Source organism: Cygnus atratus, chromosome 6 (genome assembly GCF_013377495.2).
Source record: "Cygnus atratus isolate AKBS03 ecotype Queensland, Australia chromosome 6, CAtr_DNAZoo_HiC_assembly, whole genome shotgun sequence".
Classification (NCBI taxonomy): domain Eukaryota; kingdom Metazoa; phylum Chordata; class Aves; order Anseriformes; family Anatidae; genus Cygnus; species Cygnus atratus.
Window position 1 is genome coordinate 21,353,217 of NC_066367.1, and position 21,604 is coordinate 21,374,820.

General features: G+C 35.0%; 1 protein-coding gene across 16 annotated transcripts in view; it reads left to right on the forward strand.

Moving 5' to 3' along the window:
* The first annotated feature begins 4,696 nt into the window (after positions 1-4,696).
* Positions 4,697-21,604, forward strand: part of LOC118259354 (sodium channel protein type 2 subunit alpha-like) — a 55,908-nt gene continuing 39,000 nt past the window's right edge. For 3 of the 16 annotated variants that reach the window (XM_035568829.1, XM_035568809.1, XM_035568893.1), the window contains exons 1-11: positions 4,712-4,978; positions 7,220-7,338; positions 8,252-8,341; positions 9,872-10,000; positions 10,702-10,793; positions 11,652-11,924; positions 12,233-12,296; positions 13,156-13,297; positions 13,436-13,642; positions 15,728-16,027; positions 20,139-20,486. In XM_035568829.1, coding sequence (XP_035424722.1) covers positions 4,712-4,978; positions 7,220-7,338; positions 8,252-8,341; positions 9,872-10,000; positions 10,702-10,793; positions 11,652-11,924; positions 12,233-12,296; positions 13,156-13,297; positions 13,436-13,642; positions 15,728-16,027; positions 20,139-20,486 — 2,031 coding nt within the window. Of the gene's footprint in view, positions 4,979-7,219; positions 7,339-8,251; positions 8,342-9,871; positions 10,001-10,514; positions 10,607-10,701; positions 10,794-11,651; positions 11,925-12,232; positions 12,297-13,155; positions 13,298-13,435; positions 13,643-15,204; positions 15,221-15,727; positions 16,028-20,138; positions 20,517-21,604 lie in introns of all 16 variants that reach the window. The other 13 variants (XM_035568820.1, XM_035568901.1, XM_035568836.1 and 10 more) reach the window with 12 other exon arrangements.

Below are 21,604 nucleotides of genomic sequence, written 5' to 3' on the forward strand. Positions count from 1 at the left end.
TTAAGGTAACTGTAGAGAGCGATAAGGTCGCCCCTGAGCCTCCTCTTCTCCAGGCTGAACAAGCCCAGCTCCCTCAGCCGCTCCTCGTAAGACTTGTTCTCCAGACCCCTCACCAGCTTGGTCGCCCTTCTCTGGACTCGCTCGAGCACGTCCATGTCCTTCCTGTAGCGAGGGGCCCAAAACTGAACACAGTACTCAAGGTGCGGCCTCACCAGAGCCGAGTACAGGGGGACAATCACCTCCCTAGACCTGCTGGCCACACTGCTTCTTATACAGGCCAGGATGCTGTTGGCCTTCTTGGCCACCTGAGCACACTGCTGGCTCATATTCAGCCGACTATCAACCAATACTCCCAGGTCCTTCTCGGCCAGGCAGCTTTCCAACCACTCATCTCCCAGCCTGTAGCTCTGCTTGGGGTTGTTGCGCCCCAGGTGCAGGACCCGGCACTTGGCCTTGTTGAACTTCATACAGTTGACCTCAGCCCATCGCTCCAGCCTATCCAGATCCTCCTGCAGAGCCTTCCTGCCCTCAAGCAGATCGACACACGCACTTAGCTTGGTGTCATCTGCAAACTTACTGAGGGTGCACTGGACGCCCTCATCCAGATCATCGATAAAGATATTAAAGAGGACCGGCCCCAGTACCGAGCCCTGGGGGACACCACTTGTGACCCCCAAATTATCGTAGTTTAAATTAGTAGATTACCATTTAAAGAAGAGGCAGGTTGAGAGCAGGTGCTAAATGCTGGAGGCTGTTTTCAGCTTTCAGGAAGTCACTCCTTACCTTGAAAATACCTGCTTCTGTCGAACCAACATTCATGGATTCCTGGGGCTCCTTGTCTTAGGATCCACAGGTAGCTTTGTGTGGATGTCTTTTTACATATCTCAATTAACTCTGAATTGCATTGCATGAATGCATTGCACTTTGAATTGCAGCAGTAACATTTTGGGTGTGTTTTTTTGTTTGTTTGTTTTGTGGTTTTTTTTTGTGTGTTTGTTTTTTGGTGGTGGTGGTGTGTGTTTTTTTTTTTGTTTGTTTGTTTTGTTATGTTTTTTGAGAGAGAGAGAGAGATCTATTTCTTACTCAAATATTTTTAAAGCAGTACTTCAAAATGGTAAAAAATAGTTCAAAGATGCCAGGAAAAAACAAGGTAAATGTTAATTACAGAAAGCTGATAATCTATAACTGTAAAAAAAATACTTTGAAGCTTTTCATCAGATAAGGGGATAGGTTTTTCTCTGTGAAATTATCCTCTGTGTACAGATGTCATGAGAAATTTCAGTAAGAGTATTTTTTACTACATAATCTTTGCACCAAACTAACATTTAACTATCCCTTTGTCTTTTGTTTTTATGGTAAATTGAATGCAATTATTACCCAATTTGGAATTTGATCAGAACATAATAACTGAAAGATAACTTATCTTCACTTCCTGAAAAATAATGCCTGAATTCTGCAAAACAACTTTCCAAATAGTAAGAGAGGGAGTTATTATGACTCATTCCTTTAGACTCTGCCTGCATATAGTCCCTCTGTACTCCATTACTTGTTAGGACAGCAGTACTTAGAGTTGAGGTAATTTTCTGATGACATCAGCACACTTCTACACTTTTAAAGCAGCAGAAAATAATCTCTAGCTGATGCTGAAGTGATGCCACTCACCCTGTTGTTTGTGTTTCTCCTACAGTGGGAGCCCCATCTTTTTTATTTGGACTAATGTTTTTACTGGCCTAATGCGAGACAACTAGTCTTATGAATGCTTGTGATTTAGAGCAAATTTTTTTAACCTATGTTTTAGCATCTGAGAGGCTACTGTTCTGCTTGACACATACGAAGATATTGTTCCTAAATTACAGCCTCTCAAATTAAAGATTAGAATAAGAAAATTATGATATACGGCCATTTTACAGATTCCATTCACTAGTCTTGCACTTATGCCAATACATGTTTGTGTGCTAGTGTTTCAATTTTAATGGAATGAAAGTCTCATAGTCAGCTTTTCCAAGGTTAAAAAAAAAAAAAAGGCAGGAAAATAATTCTAATGCCAGTGTTCTAAACGAAAAAAGCAGCCCATAAGACATTGCAAGATTTGCTATTTTTACACTTGAGAAATTTTGAAGAGTGTATGTGGATTGTGTCATGCAAAATGCAAATAACCTGTTAGATAACCTAGTGATTTTAATAAATAATCATACTATCCACCTAATTCTTACAGTGACACTTTCAATTTTACCACTTGCCTGATTTAAGACATCATAAATATATCGCCTTCAGGCCACTTCCTTTGCCTTTTTCAGAAACACAAAAATTAATTTGACATCGTTAGCACAGATATTTCACTTACTTTCTAAGTCATTTTCTGTGTAAATGGTGAGAAGATAATTATATTCAAAAATAAAATTTAACAAGTTATCCATGGGCATAATATAATTAACTGAAAAATGCATAAAATTATGAAAGTATGTGGATAACTTGTCTTGCTCAGTCTTTGTAGTTAAAGGAAGGCACTGAAGGAAAACTAGAAAGGGATTTGTAGAATGAAATGTTCAGACACAATTAAATGGATTTATTTGACATAAGGGTGTTTTTAATAATAACCTGGAGCTCATTTTTTCTTACCAAATCTATTGAATCATAGGCCTGTACATATACAGGATCTAGGCCCAACTTGTATTTCAAATACTTGAAATTCATTTTGCTGAGCAGTGCCAGGTACTGAGGGGCCCTGAGAGAGCTGAGGTTTCAGTGCAGTGTTGTATTAACTTTCTAAACTACTCAGATCTTGCACGTATTTTTGTGACTATTCCTTAAAGATACCTTGTTAATGAAAGCTATTCTGAAATGATTCGCTAGGCAGAAATCTTTCCTTGTCTGAATTCTGCCCAGTATCATTCCTGTCTTGGCAGTTTAGTCACAGGATATAAGCAATTACAGAATCACTGAAGGAAGAAGAGAGAATCTGTCAACAGTTTATAGCTCAAGGACTGCTAAGAGCTTGCTCAGGGCTCCATGCAGGGAACAGAATTACTTTTGTTTCATTGTTTTGTTAAACTATGTCATATACAGAAACAGTAATCAAATACATATTTGTGTGTTCTTCTACTAAGCAATGTTATCTAAATCAGATATTTGGCATAAATATTGGGCATATTTAGTAGAGGAAGAAACTTCTTGTGTAATAGAAGCAGCCAGGAGAGATGTCAGTAGTACAGATGTCCACACTAGTCAGTAGTAGAGGCAGGACTCAAATAATGTTTCCACCTTGTCAAGAAAACTATTTAAAGCATGTTTTATAATAGTCTGACAAATACGGTGAAACCCCAAGTCCGCTAATATTACTTTCCCCAGTCATGTGTTGACCACTTTGTGGACATCTGGCAATACAGATACATGCATTTCTAGTGAAGTCACTTGAAAAGGAAATCATTATTTCCTAAGATCATTACTATAGCACTTCGTGGGAGATTGGGTGTCTGTTTGCAATTTGTAAAAACTGCTCCAGACAGGCAAGGAACTTTAGGCAAAAGATTACTGAATGAATGCAAATGAATACAATATTTCATCTCAAATCCAGACTTGGCAACTCCAGCACATAGGTGTTGTGGATTCATGAGGTAATGTAGGGAAGGTTGAATGGTTTTGTGTACAGAAAACACAATTAAAACAATTCATTTCAGGCGCTGAAACTCACTAACTCTAGAAAAACAATAGTTTTCATAATTTTTAAACTATATTAAAAATTAGTTTTATATATTATTTATATGCCTCATACTCTTGCAAAGTAGACACTAAATAAGGCTATCACGTCCTGCTTGGTGGCACTGCTTCTTAGCTCCTTAACTAGATCTGCCTTCTGCCATTCCTCCCTCCATCCATTCTAACGTCACCATTGTGCTGTGTGCTGCGTCAGTTTGAGCAACAGGTCCCACTGTAGAATGACTTGTAAGAATGTTACTTTCAGCTGATGTGCTGCATGGCTTATGCACATGCATAAGGAAACCTGTGTTACAGTAGAGAGTTTGGTGAAGATAGAAGGAAAAAGCAGCAGAAACTACATCAGCTGGCACCGGCACTGAAGTCATTCATAGGGAACCACGATCTTAGATTTCCAGTTAGTTTTAGTCTGAAATAATATTATGATCCTTGCCTTGCAAGAAATCAGGACAACATTAATTTCCCACATTACTATATATATATGTGAGTATATACTTCATATAGTATAGCACTTCGTATGTATATACATGTACACATACTATAGTATATACATGTAGTGTACTATACTACACTATATGAAGTATATACTTCATAGTATAATGAATATATGAACATAATACTAATAAACTAATGCTAATAAACTAAAAATAGTAATAATTAAACTAAACTAATAGTAATAAATAATAAACCATAATACTAAGGACATACACAAAGCAGGGTTAGCAGATAGAAATAGTGTCTTTTTATAGACCAACAGGAGAAAGCTGAAAAATAAATTGTAAAATATCTAAAACTGAGCAGTTGCTTTTAACTGTTATTCAGCCTTGAAAGACGCTGCTTCTATTTCAGGCCTGGAAAAAGTTTCTGTGCAAGTGTGCTTCTTTTTTTGTTTGTTTGTTTGTTTGTACAATCCAGTTTTCCTAAATTATCTGCATTTTCCTTTGTAGGTCATTCTTATGCAAGAAGCTAAAAGTAATTAAATTTGCAGGATGAAAACATGGCACAGGCACTGCTGGTACCACCAGGACCTGAAAGCTTCCGCTATTTTACTAGAGATTCTCTCGCAGCTATTGAAAAGCGTTCTGCAGAAGAAAAAGCTAAAAAGCCCAAGCAAGAACATACAGATGATGATGATGAAAACGGTCCAAAACCAAACAGTGACTTGGAGGCAGGAAAGACACTGCCATTTATTTATGGTGACATACCTCCAGGAATGGTATCTGAACCTTTGGAAGACCTGGACCCATACTATATCAATAAAAAAGTGAGTGAATATTATTTTGCACAAAATAGAACATCATTTTCTGCAGTAGGGAGATTATTTTTTATCACAAAATATGATGGCTAGAGCCATCCAGCCATAATACATAGAAATATCCTTTCATCTAACAGAACTGATTTATGCTCTTCTATATTGTGACTTCAGCATCTGTTATTTGTTATTTACCACAGTGTAAGGAAGATATAACTTCCTTCAACTTGCCTGAGAACATGGCTGAATTTTCCTGATTTCAATGTAGCTGTAGTACTGGATATGACAAACAAAATGTTTCAAGCATGATTTTGCATTGGAAATGGTTGTGTATAACCAGGTAGCATCCATCCAAGTTAGTGAAATAAATGACTGTAGCCATGTTCCTTGCTTCTGTTACAGCTATATAACATATACTAACATAAATATACATATATGTAGCACAGAGACTTTTTAAATCTTTGGTCTAATAAAAGAGTTTCATAGAAATTCTTACCTAGAATATAACTTTGTATACTAAGCCCTTATTTTGTCTAGTTGCAAAACAAGTCTGGAATAAAGTTGCATAAGTAAGTTGAGGAATAAAGTTTTCTAAACAAGTCTACCAATATAGTAACAGAAAGCATGAGTACTGCAGTGTTATTTCTGATCTCCAGTGATCAGAAAAAGTAGTCAAAACTGGAAAAACTCAGACTAGTGAAGACTTCTTAGTCTGCTGCAAGTAGTTAGTAAACTGCAGAATCTTTTGTCACAGGTGATGCCAGTATTTATGTTACATAACAGTCTGATATGCTTGCCAGAAAACAAATGGACATTTTAAATGATGAACTAGAATTAGTCATCACTCCTCCAGTTTCTAGCAGAAACTACTCTTAATCATCAACATGTCAATGCAGACAAAATCATACATGAATTGGAGTCTGTCTTCAGGCTCTGCTGCAGCAGGGCCCTTGGGACAGGCAGTATCTGTCGACTTTTTCTAACTGGGTGAAAGGGTGTAGAGCAGAGAGAAATGCCAATGACTGTGAGGGCACTCTGCCACACATGATGCTATTGTGTGAACAGGCACTGGCAATGCTCCTTTGCCTGTTTTCTTTCGTGGCAGAGTGACGTTTGCTTTTGCTTGCAGAGCATGGAGACCAGATAGGCAGCAAAGGCCATGGAGAGAACAGCATTTTTCTGATCAATGGCCAATTTTTGCAGAGAATAGAAATCAACATGGAAACCAGTGATACCCTACAGCTCTGCTAAGAGCATAACAAAGACTCTATTATGGTAACATAAAGCAGAGCCATTACCACTGACAAAGAGCAAAAGGAATAAAGAATAGTCATGTCCCGGAGAAATTTCAAAGAGTACCAAAGATGCAAGTAAATCTCAAACACAAATACACTTGGAATAAAAATGAAAACACTTGGGCGATGACCACCAACAGGAACATAATGAAAGTGAACACTCACTCTATGCTTATCAGGTCAAATTTTAAAAGATAATAATTACATTTGGTGCTCACAGATAATGAGAGCATATTGTTCAAAATGAAAACATCATTTTTTTTTTTGAAGAAACGATTTGTTAGTATAGGTTCTGGTTACACTTGTCTTTGCTCAGAATGATGTCAGCTGGCAGTTTATTCACCCCTTTCAGTTTTTCACGGATACTTTTTTAGAAGATACATATAATTCCTATTGGTAGTGTTTAAGTTCTAAAATGAAATAGAAATTATTTTAAATTATGCTACATTGCTTAGTGACAAGGTGTTTGTCCTTGTAACCATACTTATGTATATATGATTCTCTCATGTAGTTGTTCCAAATACAAAGCGGAGTTCAGAATGGCTCTGTCACAATTTTGGTTTTGTTTGTGTTTGATCACAAGGTAGAATGTGTTTGACTAATCTGAAATTCTGACTTTAATCAAAGACTTAATTTGTTAGAAAAAAAAATTAAAAAATATTTTAATGATGAAATGCCATATTTTGCTATTACTGATAAAATGACATTTGTGCTGATAATTCCCACCAATTTTAATAGTATCAGAATTCAGTTCATATGCTAGGAAAGTCAGCGAACTGAAGAATCATCCATGGAAGGCTTAATCCACTGTATTCACAAAAATCAGTTGTTTTCCTCACACAGTAGACAGTAGAATGAAACTTGAAACTACCAGATGAAGAATGGAATACTTTATAAGGAGGTAAAGACACTTGTATAGTCAACATTGTATTTTAATTTTATAATTTTTGTTTTGCAGACATTCATAGTATTGAATAAGGGAAAGACAATTTTCCGATTCAGTGCCACATCTGCCTTGTACATTTTAACTCCTTTTAATCCCATCAGAAAAATTGCTATCAAGATTTTGGTACATTCATATCCTTTTTCTTGATGTTGATTTAAGAGTTGTCATTTAAGATTGAAATAATTACTAGAATATGACTTTTCATATAGATATACAGGTTATGTCCATGTGGGTGTACCGTGCTAACTGAATTTATGCTGATCACACCTAAAAAATCACCTTGTGAATTGCAGTAAGATCTTCCTTCCTAACAGCACAATTTGCTACTGAACCACCTAAAGCTGTCAGAGCTCAACTATCAGGCTTTATATACAAAAGGAGGCCTGGTCCCATACAAAGCCCTGCAGCTATGGCCAAATTAGTAACAAACCATTGCACTTCAATGTATCTAAGGTCACAAATTTACTAAGACGAGTAGTATTTGTAAGAAATGCAGTATTTCTTCTAAGACCAGTATTCCTAAGCTTGACTCACTCAGCAAGGATAAAAGAGCATGAGTAAAGAGCTGGTTTTTTCAGGCATACTTTTCCAGCATTGTGGTTTTAGCATTGGGGTTCATGTCCTATTAAAGAACCAGGTCAAAATAAAGGAGAATATTTTCCAATATATTTCATTCCTTTCCAAATAACAACTTAGTTGCCCCTGCATATAGATCTTTTAGAATGATTCCCCGGCTTTAATGAGAGATTACATTTGGGTACTCATTTCATATTTTTACACATGTAAGGATGTGTTCAAGTTTCATTTAAATCCCAAACATGCCATAATTATAAAAGTAATGCATTGTTTTACAGTGAGTACACCATAACATGCCAGATGGCATACTGTTTAAAATAGATAGAATTATGTGCAAAGCTTTATTTTGAGGTCTCACTTGGAATTTCATGTTATTTGCACATATTTTTATACGCTTAATATTTTAATGCTTTCAGCATTGTAAAATTGTCATGTTTTTCTGACTTACATCCCTTGACTATAATCTACATTATTCAGCATGCTTATCATGTGCACTATTTTGACCAACTGTGTATTTATGACCATGAGTAACCCTCCAGACTGGACAAAGAATGTAGAGTAAGTTAACATTTTTACTTCTTCATTTTCATGTGGCTCCAAACAAGAGGTATTTATGGAAAGTTGCTTATCCAAATGCGTTTTTCCAGAGTCATGAAGAAGTAGATTCCACGAGATCATTAATATCTTTGTTTCCCTCCTGAATAATTTCAATGGCTTAGAAATAATGCCTTGTTCTTTAAAATTATGTATGAAGAATATCTGAATTTATACTGTGAAGTACTGACATGAGCTCTTGCCCTTGGATGTTTTGAGCTGCAGGCTGGAAAAAGAGCTCCAGTACTTCAAATGTGCATTTGAAGTTGTTGCATGTCATTGGCGAGGCCAGCCATATATTCCTTGAGCATCCATGATCTTAGCACAGTGGGACATTCTTTGTGGCTCACCAATGTGAACTCACAAGTGCTAGCCACAGTGGGCAGTCTCTCCCATGAACACTAAACCAGCCAAACCACAAGAAGCTCAAACGACTGAGGAAAGGGTCTTACCTATGAAAGAGTAAGGGAGAGCTGAGAGAAGGAAGGAAACCACAGAGTATCAAGTTCATGATTATACATTAATTTCTATTCTCTAAAAAACTATGGATATATGTTTTCCTTTGAAATATGTTTTCTTTGAAATGATGCTATTGATCAAAAAAAAAAAAAGAAAAAAAAAGGGCAAATAAAAAAAAAATGGTTTTAACTGCTTGTGGCTTCTTTCATTCCCACCAGTTCTCCACTAGCCATTACTAATTTCTATTTATTTCAATGCATGCTCTGAATGTTATATATAGAAACTGTAATAGCGTTCACCTGTTCCCCAGCCTGCTCAGCAGTGGCTATGACTGTTACAGTTGCTGAGAGGCTGAAAGGAGAGCAGTAGGATTATAGGTAGATTTCCTTTGTTTGGTCGGTCCACACAGACCCACGTTGGCCTCAGGAAGTCTCTGCATTACTCTGGTTATAACTGACTATTCTATATTTATAAATGAGTGGTTGTTCCCACACCAGTTATATTGGTAATCATGCTCCACATGTTCAAGAATAACACTGTGGGCATGTTTTCTTATATTTAATGTTTATTTATGAAATAAACATGTACCATATGCATGAATATAGTTATTATCCAGAACTGATTTTCATAAAACTCTCTGATTTTAACATTAAAAAAAAATCTGCATTTTTGTAACACTTAGACATCCACCTGATCTATGAACGCAACCAAACAGGCAACATCATGAACGCTGGAGAATGTACATATAAATATCAAATCTAAAATGTATCTATAAATACTAAAGTCTGACACTATTTTCAAGCACAAACACTGAGATTAAATCAAGCTTTTAGAAAATGATTAGTATATATGTATCTTGGTTTTGAATTTCATCTACTGAATAATTAAATTCATTAATTAGTTGGGACAAATCAGCTTAATGAGTTGCTCCTTTCACTTCTGTTTGTTTCATGCAAGTCATCTTTCATTAAAAATGCCACTGTCTACAAACGTGATTATGCAAAGATCCATTTTTTCTGCTTTGATGCATTTCAGGTATACTTTCACTGGAATATATACCTTTGAATCACTTATAAAAATTCTTGCAAGGGGGTTCTGCTTAGAAGGTTTTACTTTTCTGCGAGACCCATGGAACTGGCTTGACTTCAGTGTCATTCTAATGGCGTAAGTGGTTCAAGAACTTTTTAAGCTTTTAGGGCATGAAATTAGTGGCAAATACTATTCTTATCATAAATATATTTATTTAAAAGTATTTAATTTCTGCAACATGTGAAGTTTAGATGCTGTGTCACACATTCTAGTACTCATAAATCAAAGTAAAATATGGCAGGATTGAGTACAGAGTTTCAGCTGCTAGTATAATTATTGCTGAGGGACACTAATTTCATGTCCTACATTTTTCTGCTCATCGGAATGGAAGCCATCCCTTTAACTTCATGTCACCATCTTATTACAGGCTATTTAGTTTAATTATCTGTTCAAATATAAATCAGTGAGTGTCACTTCAGTGAAATTTAAGCATAACTGATGAAATTAAATACCTATAAAAGAGAGGTGTACTGAAGAGACAGGTAAATTTTGGAGTATGATTGCTAATGTTGCCACAGAGGTTTTGAAGACCCTCATAATTAGTATAAGCTCTGCCTCAATTCTGAATAACTGTGATTTAATTCTACAGGTATGTAACAGAATTTGTAAACCTAGGCAATGTTTCAGCTCTTCGAACTTTCAGAGTATTGAGAGCTTTGAAAACTATTTCTGTAATCCCAGGTAAGAAGTAACTGTGTAAGGTGTTAGGCCCCTTGTAACTCCAATTGTTATTTGTGTGCTGTCATTGTGTTTGTGTGTGAACTCCCCTATTACAGATATGTGACAGAGTTTGTGGACCTGGGCAATGTCTCAGCGTTGAGAACATTCAGAGTTCTCCGAGCTTTGAAAACAATATCAGTCATTCCAGGTGAGAGCTAGGTTAAACACTGAGGCTGATTGTTGTTCCATTGAAGTTGAATTCACTTCTTTTGAGCATAAGTCTTGTTATTTGTTGCTCACAATGCAAAAAAATAAAAAACCAAAAAAGCATGGATCATAAGCCAGGATTATGATTCTTTGCCTTCTTAGCATTAGCTTCTTTTATTTTGCAAAATCAGCCTTTGAGTTTAACAGATTCTTGCATGAAGCAAAAATGTAAGGCCTATGGATTATTTTGCTTTGTTTTTTCCATGTTTTATTATGACAAACTGTCTCTTTTACATTAAAAATGCTTTAGCGCTATGGCTTTCTTGATTTTGATTTTTTTTCTGTTATATTACCACTTAAAATTGAAATTTGCCTTGAAGACAACCAACTAACAACAACAAGAACAAAAGTTACAAAAAAAAAAAAAAGGAGATAAGTATTGCGCAGGAAAATTTATCAAATAAAAAAATATTTTTTTTTTTCTGAAATTTACTTGCAATTCTGCCCAGTTCATATTGTTCTGGAATTATATTTAATATAAACTGGAAAGTGAATTATTGGCATAGTATTAAATGAAAAGAGAAATTAAGAAATCAAAACATATCTATAACAGCAAAGCATGATTGATAAATTTCCTGCTTGATAATTATATTTTCAGTGTATTTGAATGTATGTACATTGCATATTCATAAAAAAAATATTTTTCTTTCATTCATCTTCACAAGCTCTGAGGCTGTTCATGAAGCTTTACTTTTTGACAAATAAAAACAGTTTCTTTTAAGTGTCTGCATGACATCTTAACAATATAGGAAGGGCAAAGATACTCTTTGATAAATCTATGGATCTTTTCTCTTTGCAGGCCTAAAGACTATTGTAGGAGCCCTGATTCAGTCTGTGAAGAAGCTTTCGGATGTTATGATCCTGACTGTGTTTTGTCTAAGTGTATTTGCACTAATAGGGCTGCAGCTGTTCATGGGCAACTTGAGGAATAAATGCCTGCAGTGGCCTCCAGACAATTCTACTTTTGAAATAAGTGTTATTTCCTACTTTAATAGCACAATGGATGAAAATGGTACATTTGTTAATACAACAGTGAGCACATTTAACTGGAAGGATTACATTGAGGATGAAAGTAAGAACGACTGATGTAACTTTTTAATATATTTGTGGCTATCTACATAAATATTTGTAATTTGGAAAAAAAAAAAGAATGGCTTATATTTCTGCCTTATATAGAATTATTTACAGTTACTGACCAACAGTAGACACATACAATAAACAAGTACAATAACCAGAAGTGTTCCTAAATAAACTACAATGTAATTAGCAAATAACCACTTTTATTTTATTATGTTTATTTATTTATTTATTTATTTATTTTGGTAGTACTTAAAGATGCATTTGCTTTTTTCACATATATTTCTAATGCTTTCTACACAGCTCATTTTTATATTTTGGAAGGACAAAGAGATGCTCTACTTTGTGGTAATAGCTCTGATGCAGGGTAAGACCCTTTCAAAAATCCTCTGTTATGTTTTGTAGAAAAAGCAATAAAATGAAATCTATCCATAGCAGTTGCAACTTCATATTAACAGTGTTACAAAACTTATAGGGTTTTTCTGGTAAACAATGATTTCTTACTTAAGTCAAAATATCACTGGCTAAGCAAAATATTCATTAACAGTGTTTGTTCATACTTGATTGGAAAATTATGTTGATGTTGATAAAAGCTGAACCCTTGTAAAGTCTATTTTGGAGATGAACTTTTTGAACAAAGTAGGATGAAAGCAGAGACAGAATATGTAAAATATTAAAGGTTGAATCTTTCTTTTCAAACCTAGCTTTTTGCAAAGTTCGCTGGCAAACTCTGCCATACATATGTGTCCAATTATTAGGCTAGAATTGTTAACTGAACTCTGATACCTGACTGGCTGTAGTGATGAAGCTTATTAAAAAAAATCTCAGCTTTCGTGTGGGAGATCCCTAACAGTACAATTGGATTTAGCTAATAATATTGTTTAATCTGTCTGTAACCCTAACAACATTTCAGCCAGTATTTTTGCCAGGAAATTAATCATTTGGAATAAAGATTTTATTTGCAAAATGTGACTGAGAAGAATTTAAACATTTGGGGCATTCCACGTAGTGAATGGATGAAAAGGGTATCTTTTGTTTACACTCATATTTGTTTTTTTCTTTGAACATTTTTTTTCTGAATGAACTTAATTGTAATTCATGGATTTCATGTGCAAAAATAACATATATTGTCCCAAAACACTTTATATATATATATATATATATATAAATACACAGAGGAAAATAAAAGTTAATGAATTAATATCTCCTATTTGGTTTTCACATAGGCAGTGTCCAGAGGGATATATATGTGTGAAAGCTGGTAGAAACCCCAACTATGGTTACACAAGTTTTGACACCTTCAGCTGGGCTTTTTTGTCACTCTTTCGGCTGATGACTCAGGACTTCTGGGAAAACCTGTATCAGCTGGTAAGTAAATTTTATGATGTAAAAAGTAGGCTTATTTGTACATGAGCCGAAATGTTCAAGTAACCCCAAAGCATTATGGTGTTGCAGTATCAAAGATGAGAGGTGGTTTAATACAGAGATATGCTTTCTATTCCCTAGACACTACGTGCTGCTGGGAAAACATACATGATATTTTTTGTTCTGGTGATTTTTCTGGGCTCATTCTATTTGATCAACTTAATCCTGGCCGTGGTTGCCATGGCCTATGAAGAGCAGAATCAAGCAACCATGGAAGAAGCAGAACAGAAAGAGGCAGAATTTCAACAAATGCTGGAACAGCTGAAGAAGCAACAAGAAGAAGCACAGGTAATGATGGATATTGTAATTTCTGAACAGCCTTGTTCTTAAGGCATGTATTTCTATGAATTAGAACATGTGCAAATTATTCAATGAATTGCCAAAAAAAAAAGTTTACCATGACAGTTTTAAAAGTGGATATAGCTGATGAAAAATCAGGAATTAAACAAACGACAAATAAAACCAGCTAATAGTACAGAAATGTTCACCATTGTTGACCATAAAAGTAAAATATTTGTGATAATGGTGTCCTTGAAACTTGACTTTAAGTAGTCATAGTTCATGATGCTTTTATGTTACAGATCTTATGAACCGTGTGAAAAAATTCTAGTAATGTTACTTCTGGTCTGAGCGAGAATTTCCAAGCTTGCTATACTTAACAGTTTCTCCCCAATATTTGGAAAACAGAGAGGATTGTAGTCAGTGTTCTCTTAGGTTTCTAATCAGCAAACTATTTAAGCATATCCCTAATTCAAGCACACTGATTTCAATCAGAAATTTATATACCCTTAGAATAGACAGCAGCACCTGTAACAAAGGTATTATTTCAAATTTTTTTTTAAAGTAATCTTTGTTTTCTTTGAAAAGAGAAGACAAATATTTTACAGTTTTATGAGAAAAATGAACTTTAATAGATACTTTTATGTGAAAGTTACATATCTGATTGTAAAATATATGCAGGAACTCAGCTCTGGGAGTCAGACATCTGTCTAATTTCTGGACTGATTTTCTGTCACTTCTCATTTGGCATGTAGTCATTTTCAACAGAACAATGCTTATAAAATACTAGTAAATCAGAATTTTCTATGAAACTATAGTTTTGGTAGCATATTGGCACTTTCACTAAATTAGAATGGTACTTTGGTAGAATGGTAGCATATTGGTACTTTCACTAAATTAGAATGATTCTATAGAGAAAGTGCTAATAGAAAGTGAAACTCTTTTTCCTTAAAAAGAAACCTTTATGCATGACCTGTGAAATATAACTAGCATGTCTCTATTTTCGTCATTAAACCCTATCACTTCCAAATCACCAAGCCCTATCACTTCCAAATCACCAACGAAAAAGTTTAATAAAAACGTTAAATATCACCAAAGATTGCATTTTTAATGACACTTTCATCCCTGGAAGTCACTAAGCCACTGTTAATTATATCAAGAGATATCTAAATGTTTGTGTGATTCAGTGTGGAGACAGAGAAGAAACTGACCAAGAATTAAGATCTTTTCTTTAGTCTTTATTTCTTTAACGGAAAAAAAGAGACTATGAGGAAGGTTGGATAAAGGCCAAGGCATCATTACTTCTTTTTATATGAATGGCAACTCAATTATAAGAAAAGCAGTATTAGAGTCAAGATTCCTTTTGTACGTGAAAATGTTTTGCTGAATAATTACAAAGTGTATATTACACAGTATATATATATTATATATGTACTTTTGAGTATACATATTTTTGAGCACATCTGTATATATGCTCAAAATATATCACAGAATGTTTTTAGAGGGGGAATTTTGGAAAGAAACATGAAGAGGGAGATAGGGCTAAAAGACATGCCTAAGTCTTTGAGAAGTTTGTGTCCGCTACCAGTGAAGGCAGAAGGAAAGCGAGGAGACTGCAAAGACAGTGAAGAAAGTCTGGATTCAATTTCTTTCAGGCTACTAGCTGGATTGTGATACAACCCATATGGTGGATGTTAGGAATTAGTTTTCTCTGTAAAGATTCAGAAGGAATCAGCTGAATTAGAACATAATGTCAGGCAAGAAAAGATCTGGAAGCAGTTCTGAAATACATGAAAAAGCCCCACGCTTATACTTTCCCAACTGCCTTCATTTTAGACCAGTGTCTTGTTCAGGAAGTCTTTAAGGAATAATGATGAAATTGCACTGCTAAATTTGATGTTTCAAGTAGCTCACACTACAAAACAATGAGGAACTCAGTAGTTTACCTTTGGTTCATTTTGTTTGTGTGTATCTTCTCACTGAAAGGTGTACAGCAAGCAGTACTGCCAGAGTGATAACAAAAACAATTGATAAAAGTCTGTAAAATTGTTTGGTTTTGACCTACTGAGAATACCATGTTTTGTAACCTGACAGGCAACAGCAGCAGTGGCAGCAGCATCAGTTGCATCAAGAGACTTCAGTGGTGTAGGGGGATTAGGAGAACTCTTGGAAAGTTCTTCAGAAGCATCAAAGTTGAGCTCAAAGAGCGCTAAAGAAAGAAGAAACAGAAGGAAGAAAAGAAGACAGAAAGAAATGTCGGAAGCAGAGGACAAAGGAGATATTGACAAGTTCCCCAAGTCAGAGTCAGAAGACAGTATCAGAAGGAAAAGTTTCCGCCTCTCCACAGAAGGAAGTCAACTGACATATGAAAAAAGATTCACATCTCCCCACCAGGTACAGAGCTCTCTCTCTCTCTTTTTTTTTTTTTTTTTTTTTTTCTAAATCACGTACATCTACTCTAATTTGGTTTTGACTGACAAGGGAGCAGCTTTACATATTGGAAGTTATGTTAAAGGTGAGTGAAGAAAAAAACAGTGTTAATAGTGTTAACTGTTATATTTTGATGTAGTTTGACCCATTCTATTAGCAAAGGAATAAAAAGAACATACCAAGGATAATTTAAAACATTTCTGAAAATGTATTTCTGAAGATGTATTTGGTAGACTAGAGAGTAATCAAAGACTTAAATTAGCATTTATATATTTGCATTAATCAATTATAGGTTTTCTGTTTTGGATCCATTCCAAAACCATATAAATATATATATATATATATTTTAGCAGACCACATTATCAAAATGCCCAGAATAGGAAATTGTATACTATCATCAGTTTCTATTGCTGTTCTTACTTAGCTTCTTTAAATGGTATAAGAATGATAATATGAGAAAATAATGAGAAAAGTAGCTCTAATACTCCACAATATAGACAAAATATATAGGTATTGTTTAGGCTTGAATTTAGAACTTAGCCGTACTGTTCTTTTTCCCAGTAAGCTCATTATACAAGGAGGAGAATCATTACAATCATAAAAAAAAAAATAGTTTAGGAAAATCTGTTTCTGGAAACCATTTAGTCCACATTTCACAGCTCTACTCCATTAAATCAAAGGAATTTTTTCTGTTGCTTCGAAGTCTACACACAGTTATGGTATTTACACAAAAATCATTCCAGATGTCTCTCTTCAAAATGATCATGTCTGGTCTCAGGCAATAGACAATCTTCAATGCTTATCCTGTTTAATGTTTTTATCAGGTGGGTTAATGTACAGCCTGATATAAAATACGAGATTCGGTGGCAGAAATACCTCACGTGCACTGAGGGGAGGAAAGCTTAATTTGAGGAAAAGAATGCCCAAGTGTTTCTCTGGATAAGAAATCAATAAAATGTAAGGAAATAGCGATTAAATCAATCTTAATTCCTTTGGGTAATATTGTAAAAGAATATTTCTGATCTAATAAAATGTATTATTAATTTTGGGCCAAAGGTTCTCCAAAAAATGTTTCATTAATTGGAAAGTGCTTTGAGTCAGGCTGACACAAAACAGTTGCAACTAAGGATCTCATTTTAGACTGCACGGTTGTCCCTGAGTTAGATGTTTATAAGTCCTTAGCTCACAGACTAGGATGTTGAATGTCTTGACAACACTGAAGAAAAGAGTCACTGACAAAGTCTGAGCAGAAGGGAATTTCTAGCTGCTAGTACTGTGCTTTAACTACTCACAAATAGGCTTCTCCATTGTTTAGTCTAAATTTCCTGATGCTATTTTATATAACTATGGTGAAGGGACAGGTTAAAGAATATATTATGTTTATTTTAAATATATTTATTGATGTATAGAGAGATTAATACAGAATTAAAGGATCAGAAGAAAAAACACCTAGTTCAGAAACATACAATAAGAGGAGGAGAATTTGAGACAGATTCAGTAGACAGGATAAGCACTCTGTAGTTTTATTAACATATAACAAAACGTTGCATCTATTTTATTTATATTCTGAAACTCTCAGAAAACTTTCATCCTATCAACTGTCATGAAGAAGTATGCAACTTCCATAGAACCTTAACAAGAAAGCTTAGGAAAGCAGGGCATTTGAAATGACTTTCAATAATATTAAAATTAGATGTGAAATCATGTTGCAGAATGAATAAAAATCCATTAGAATAAAGTGAAAACAAATATTCTATATATCTTAGATTTGAAATAAAGCAAGAAAATAGTATAATAGACAGGAAATGGCTCATCTTGAGACATCTTGAAGAAGCAAATAAGTGATCACCCAAAATTAAATTTAAAAAAAAAGTAATTTACAATTTTAAAATACAAAGAGACTAGCATCATGCAAATAATCTAAATGAGGATAATTAATTGAATCTAAAATTGGCTAAGTGATTGTTTTTACAATTGTGAAAATGTTTTGGGACAAACATTGCCTGCATATAAATAAAACAAAACTGAACTGCTACCTAAGTGGAAGGATCATGGACACTAGAACAAGTAAAGGAAGGTCTGGTTTGTCTGGTTATCCATTCACTTAGCTCCCAAGTGAAACAGGATGTCAAAGCATGAAGCAAGATGGTAAAATGTTAAAGGGAGATAATCTGCCCAGGCAGCCCCTGTAGGGGTTTTGTCCTTTGGCACACTATTCTGTGTGCCAATGAATGATACAGCCTCCATGAAAAGCCAAGCTTTCCTTTCAGATCTTACTTGCCAGGAGCATGAAGTCATATATTTTTCTGCCTCTACATCTGTTAGAATTGTAGCCATTTTGGCCTGTATCTTTTGTCCAAATCCATCAGGGACTTTCAAAGCAGGCATTACTCCTCCCAAATCCCTGAGGGGGCTTATCCATTTAGCTGTGCTCAGAGTATGATAACATATATCAGAAAGACTAGACAACACACAAAACATAGCAGCCATGGAAACATTCTCTGAAAAACAAGGGTAGCAGCCAGAACTTTACAAGCATGTGACTTTTTGAAGGACTGTAAGTTGGTCAAATAAATGGCAAATTTATATGTACATATAAATATGTACAAAGAAATGGCAAATTGTGCAATAATTAGCTTACCACTGTCAGAATTCAGTGTCATGCTCTATAAATACTAGAGCTTTTTTAAGGGGAAAAAAAAAAATCTTTAGACATAAGCAATACAGCTCTCCCTTCCCCCTTCCCTCTTCCCCCTTTCCCCTTTCCTTCCCAGCCAACTTTACAGAAATGAGTTAGAAAAACCATTTGGCTGATATTCTTCAAGTAACAGCCTGAGGCTGACAGCCAGCACAGAAAATTTCATCACAAATTATTAAAAATTGGGGTAGCCATAGCTGTAAGAGCAGAAAACTACATCTCATAGTGGAAAACACCTGCGTGCCATTTACAATAAACAGTATATGTTCACCACATGCATTATGTGTATGCACATAAGTATCTGAGTATGCATATATACGCATATGTGGTGATGTATGCATATATTTAGAGTGTTTGGTTCTCAATATTAATATAGAGTTTTATATACTTTTGTGTAGCTTTCACTTTCAATTTAATTATTCTGGGACAAAAAGCACTGCTAGTGCATATAAGCATTTTCACCTGCAAAACTAGTGAACAAATTCAGAACCATCTGAAACCAGCTTTAACATAACAAGACATGAAGATTCATACAGAGACAGGGTTCAAGAAAGCTTAGTGCAAGGTTTCTTTTTTTTTTCCACAGTTAGCACTCATTTTATTTATTCTTGAATGCTGTTAATAAAATATGTAGCAAGGGAGAAGAACATTCCATTAAGCAGCTCCCACTGTAATTAAAAGATGAATTACCAACAACCACTGATTTATTTTTCTCATTTGTAAGAGGATATCTTTGGGTAACTGTCCCTGGTGAATATTTGCTTTGAGTTGCCTAATGACCAAGAGGTAGATAGATGTGCAGCCTGCTATAGCACTAAGTGTGTGCAAAAGGCTGCTACTAGTCATGTTCATACTGTACCTCTAGAGCTTCCCCAAGCTGTTGCCTCTGTCTTCAGTTTTACAGGATTGCTTATGTTGTTCCAACACTATTGAGACTGTTATAAAGAGGGCAGACAAGTTCTGATCAGTTGGAATCCCTAGGAGTCTAAAGGATGAAGAAAGGAAGAAAAGTAAATGACTTTTCAGCTTTGTCCTAAGTAGAAGATGGATTAAAAGAAAAATACCTGGAGATCCTTGATAGAATTCTCTCCAGAACACTCACGGGTCCACACGAATTCACCCTGCATTTTTTTTCTCAAAATTGCCAATCTTGCTTATGTCTCCTACACATCTTTTCCTCAGTCCTGCTCCATTAAACTAAAATTTCCCTTGTACTTCAGGTCCCCTAATAAGCACCTTCCCCAAATGGTCACACTGATAGAGTTGAAGAAAAAAAATGATGATTCTTCCTCTTCAGCACTGTAACTCTTCTTCAAAAAGCCAAGAACTTCAGTTCTAATGCTGTCTTGTTTTGTTTTCTTTTTAAATCTTTTGCAGTCTTTGTTAAGCATCCGTGGTTCCCTGTTCTCACCAAGGCGCAACAGCAAAACAAGCATTTTCAGTTTCAGAGGTCGTGCAAAGGATATAGGATCAGAAAATGACTTTGCTGATGATGAACACAGTACCCTTGAAGACAATGAAAGCAGAAGAGATTCTCTCTTTGTTCCAAATCGGCATGGAGAACGGCGCAACAGTAATATTAGTCAGGCTAGTATGTCATCCAGAATGGTACCAGCCCTTCCAGCTAATGGGAAGATGCACAGCACTGTAGATTGCAATGGAGTAGTTTCCTTGGTTGGAGGACCTTCAACACTAACTTCACCTACTGGACAGCTTCTACCAGAGGTAATTATAAGTAAACCAGCAATTACTACAGTTTGGTTCAGGCACAGAATTTTTCTTACTGTTCACCTCTGCATGCCTTATCATTTCTTACAGCTGTGAGAAATAACTTGCAATAGTTTTTAAATAACAGGACATAAGGGGAAAAACGTCCTCAAGCTCCTATGTCTGACCCTCACTACAGTATATTTGCCTTGCCTTCAGCAAGAGATCTGCACATAGAGAGCAAAAAATATAAAACAAATTTGACAATTAGTACATAGTTTGCCTCAACATCAAAGGGAGGCATTTGATATATAACTAAGAATATAACTTAGAAATATGTATAGGAAAACACCCATAAAATGCAACAGAATGCAGTTTCTACTCCCATGATAGTTAGAAAGATAGTTAGAAATTTCCCTTATTGAATGTATCTCAAAGAAACTTTTGTTCTAATTTTCATGAGAAATGTACAATTACTATATATCTTTGCAGCTACATTACATTTCAGGACAAATTTACTTCTATAAGCTAAGTTGTTCTTTTAAAGTTTCAAAACAAAGCAAGCTTTTTCATACAAAATATTTTAATATGGATTCAGTATGGTATTTTGGTGGCTGTAATAGCACTGTATTTAATCTGAAAAAATATTTCTTTTATAAATAAGTGTGGAGATTTCATTATGACTGTCATACATTTCTTTTTGTTTTGGTTTCTCTCCTATCTTGATATAGAGTTTCATACCATAAATTTAATCAAATTAGCTTAAAGATTATGAATATATAGTTCTATATCAGAAATACATTCACTTTTAAAAGATTTAGTCATTTAAGTCAAGAGTCTTCACTAAAGAAATGCTAATAAATACTCCAAAATGGCTTTTCATCTTCACCCTACAATAACCTTGAAATCCCTGGAGTTCTGCAAGCTTTATTCCTTTTCTTCTGGATGGGGACAGAATAATGAAAAAAACCTGAGTGGTTTGTGTGATAGACAGAATTGGTGGTAAAGCAAGAACCAAGATTTAGGAACTTTTTAACATTATTCCTGTGGTCCACACTCCAGAAGCAAAGCAAAGCAACTGTAAGAACACCTACATGGTACAGAGTAGTGGCATGTTTGTCACTTTTAAATTGGAA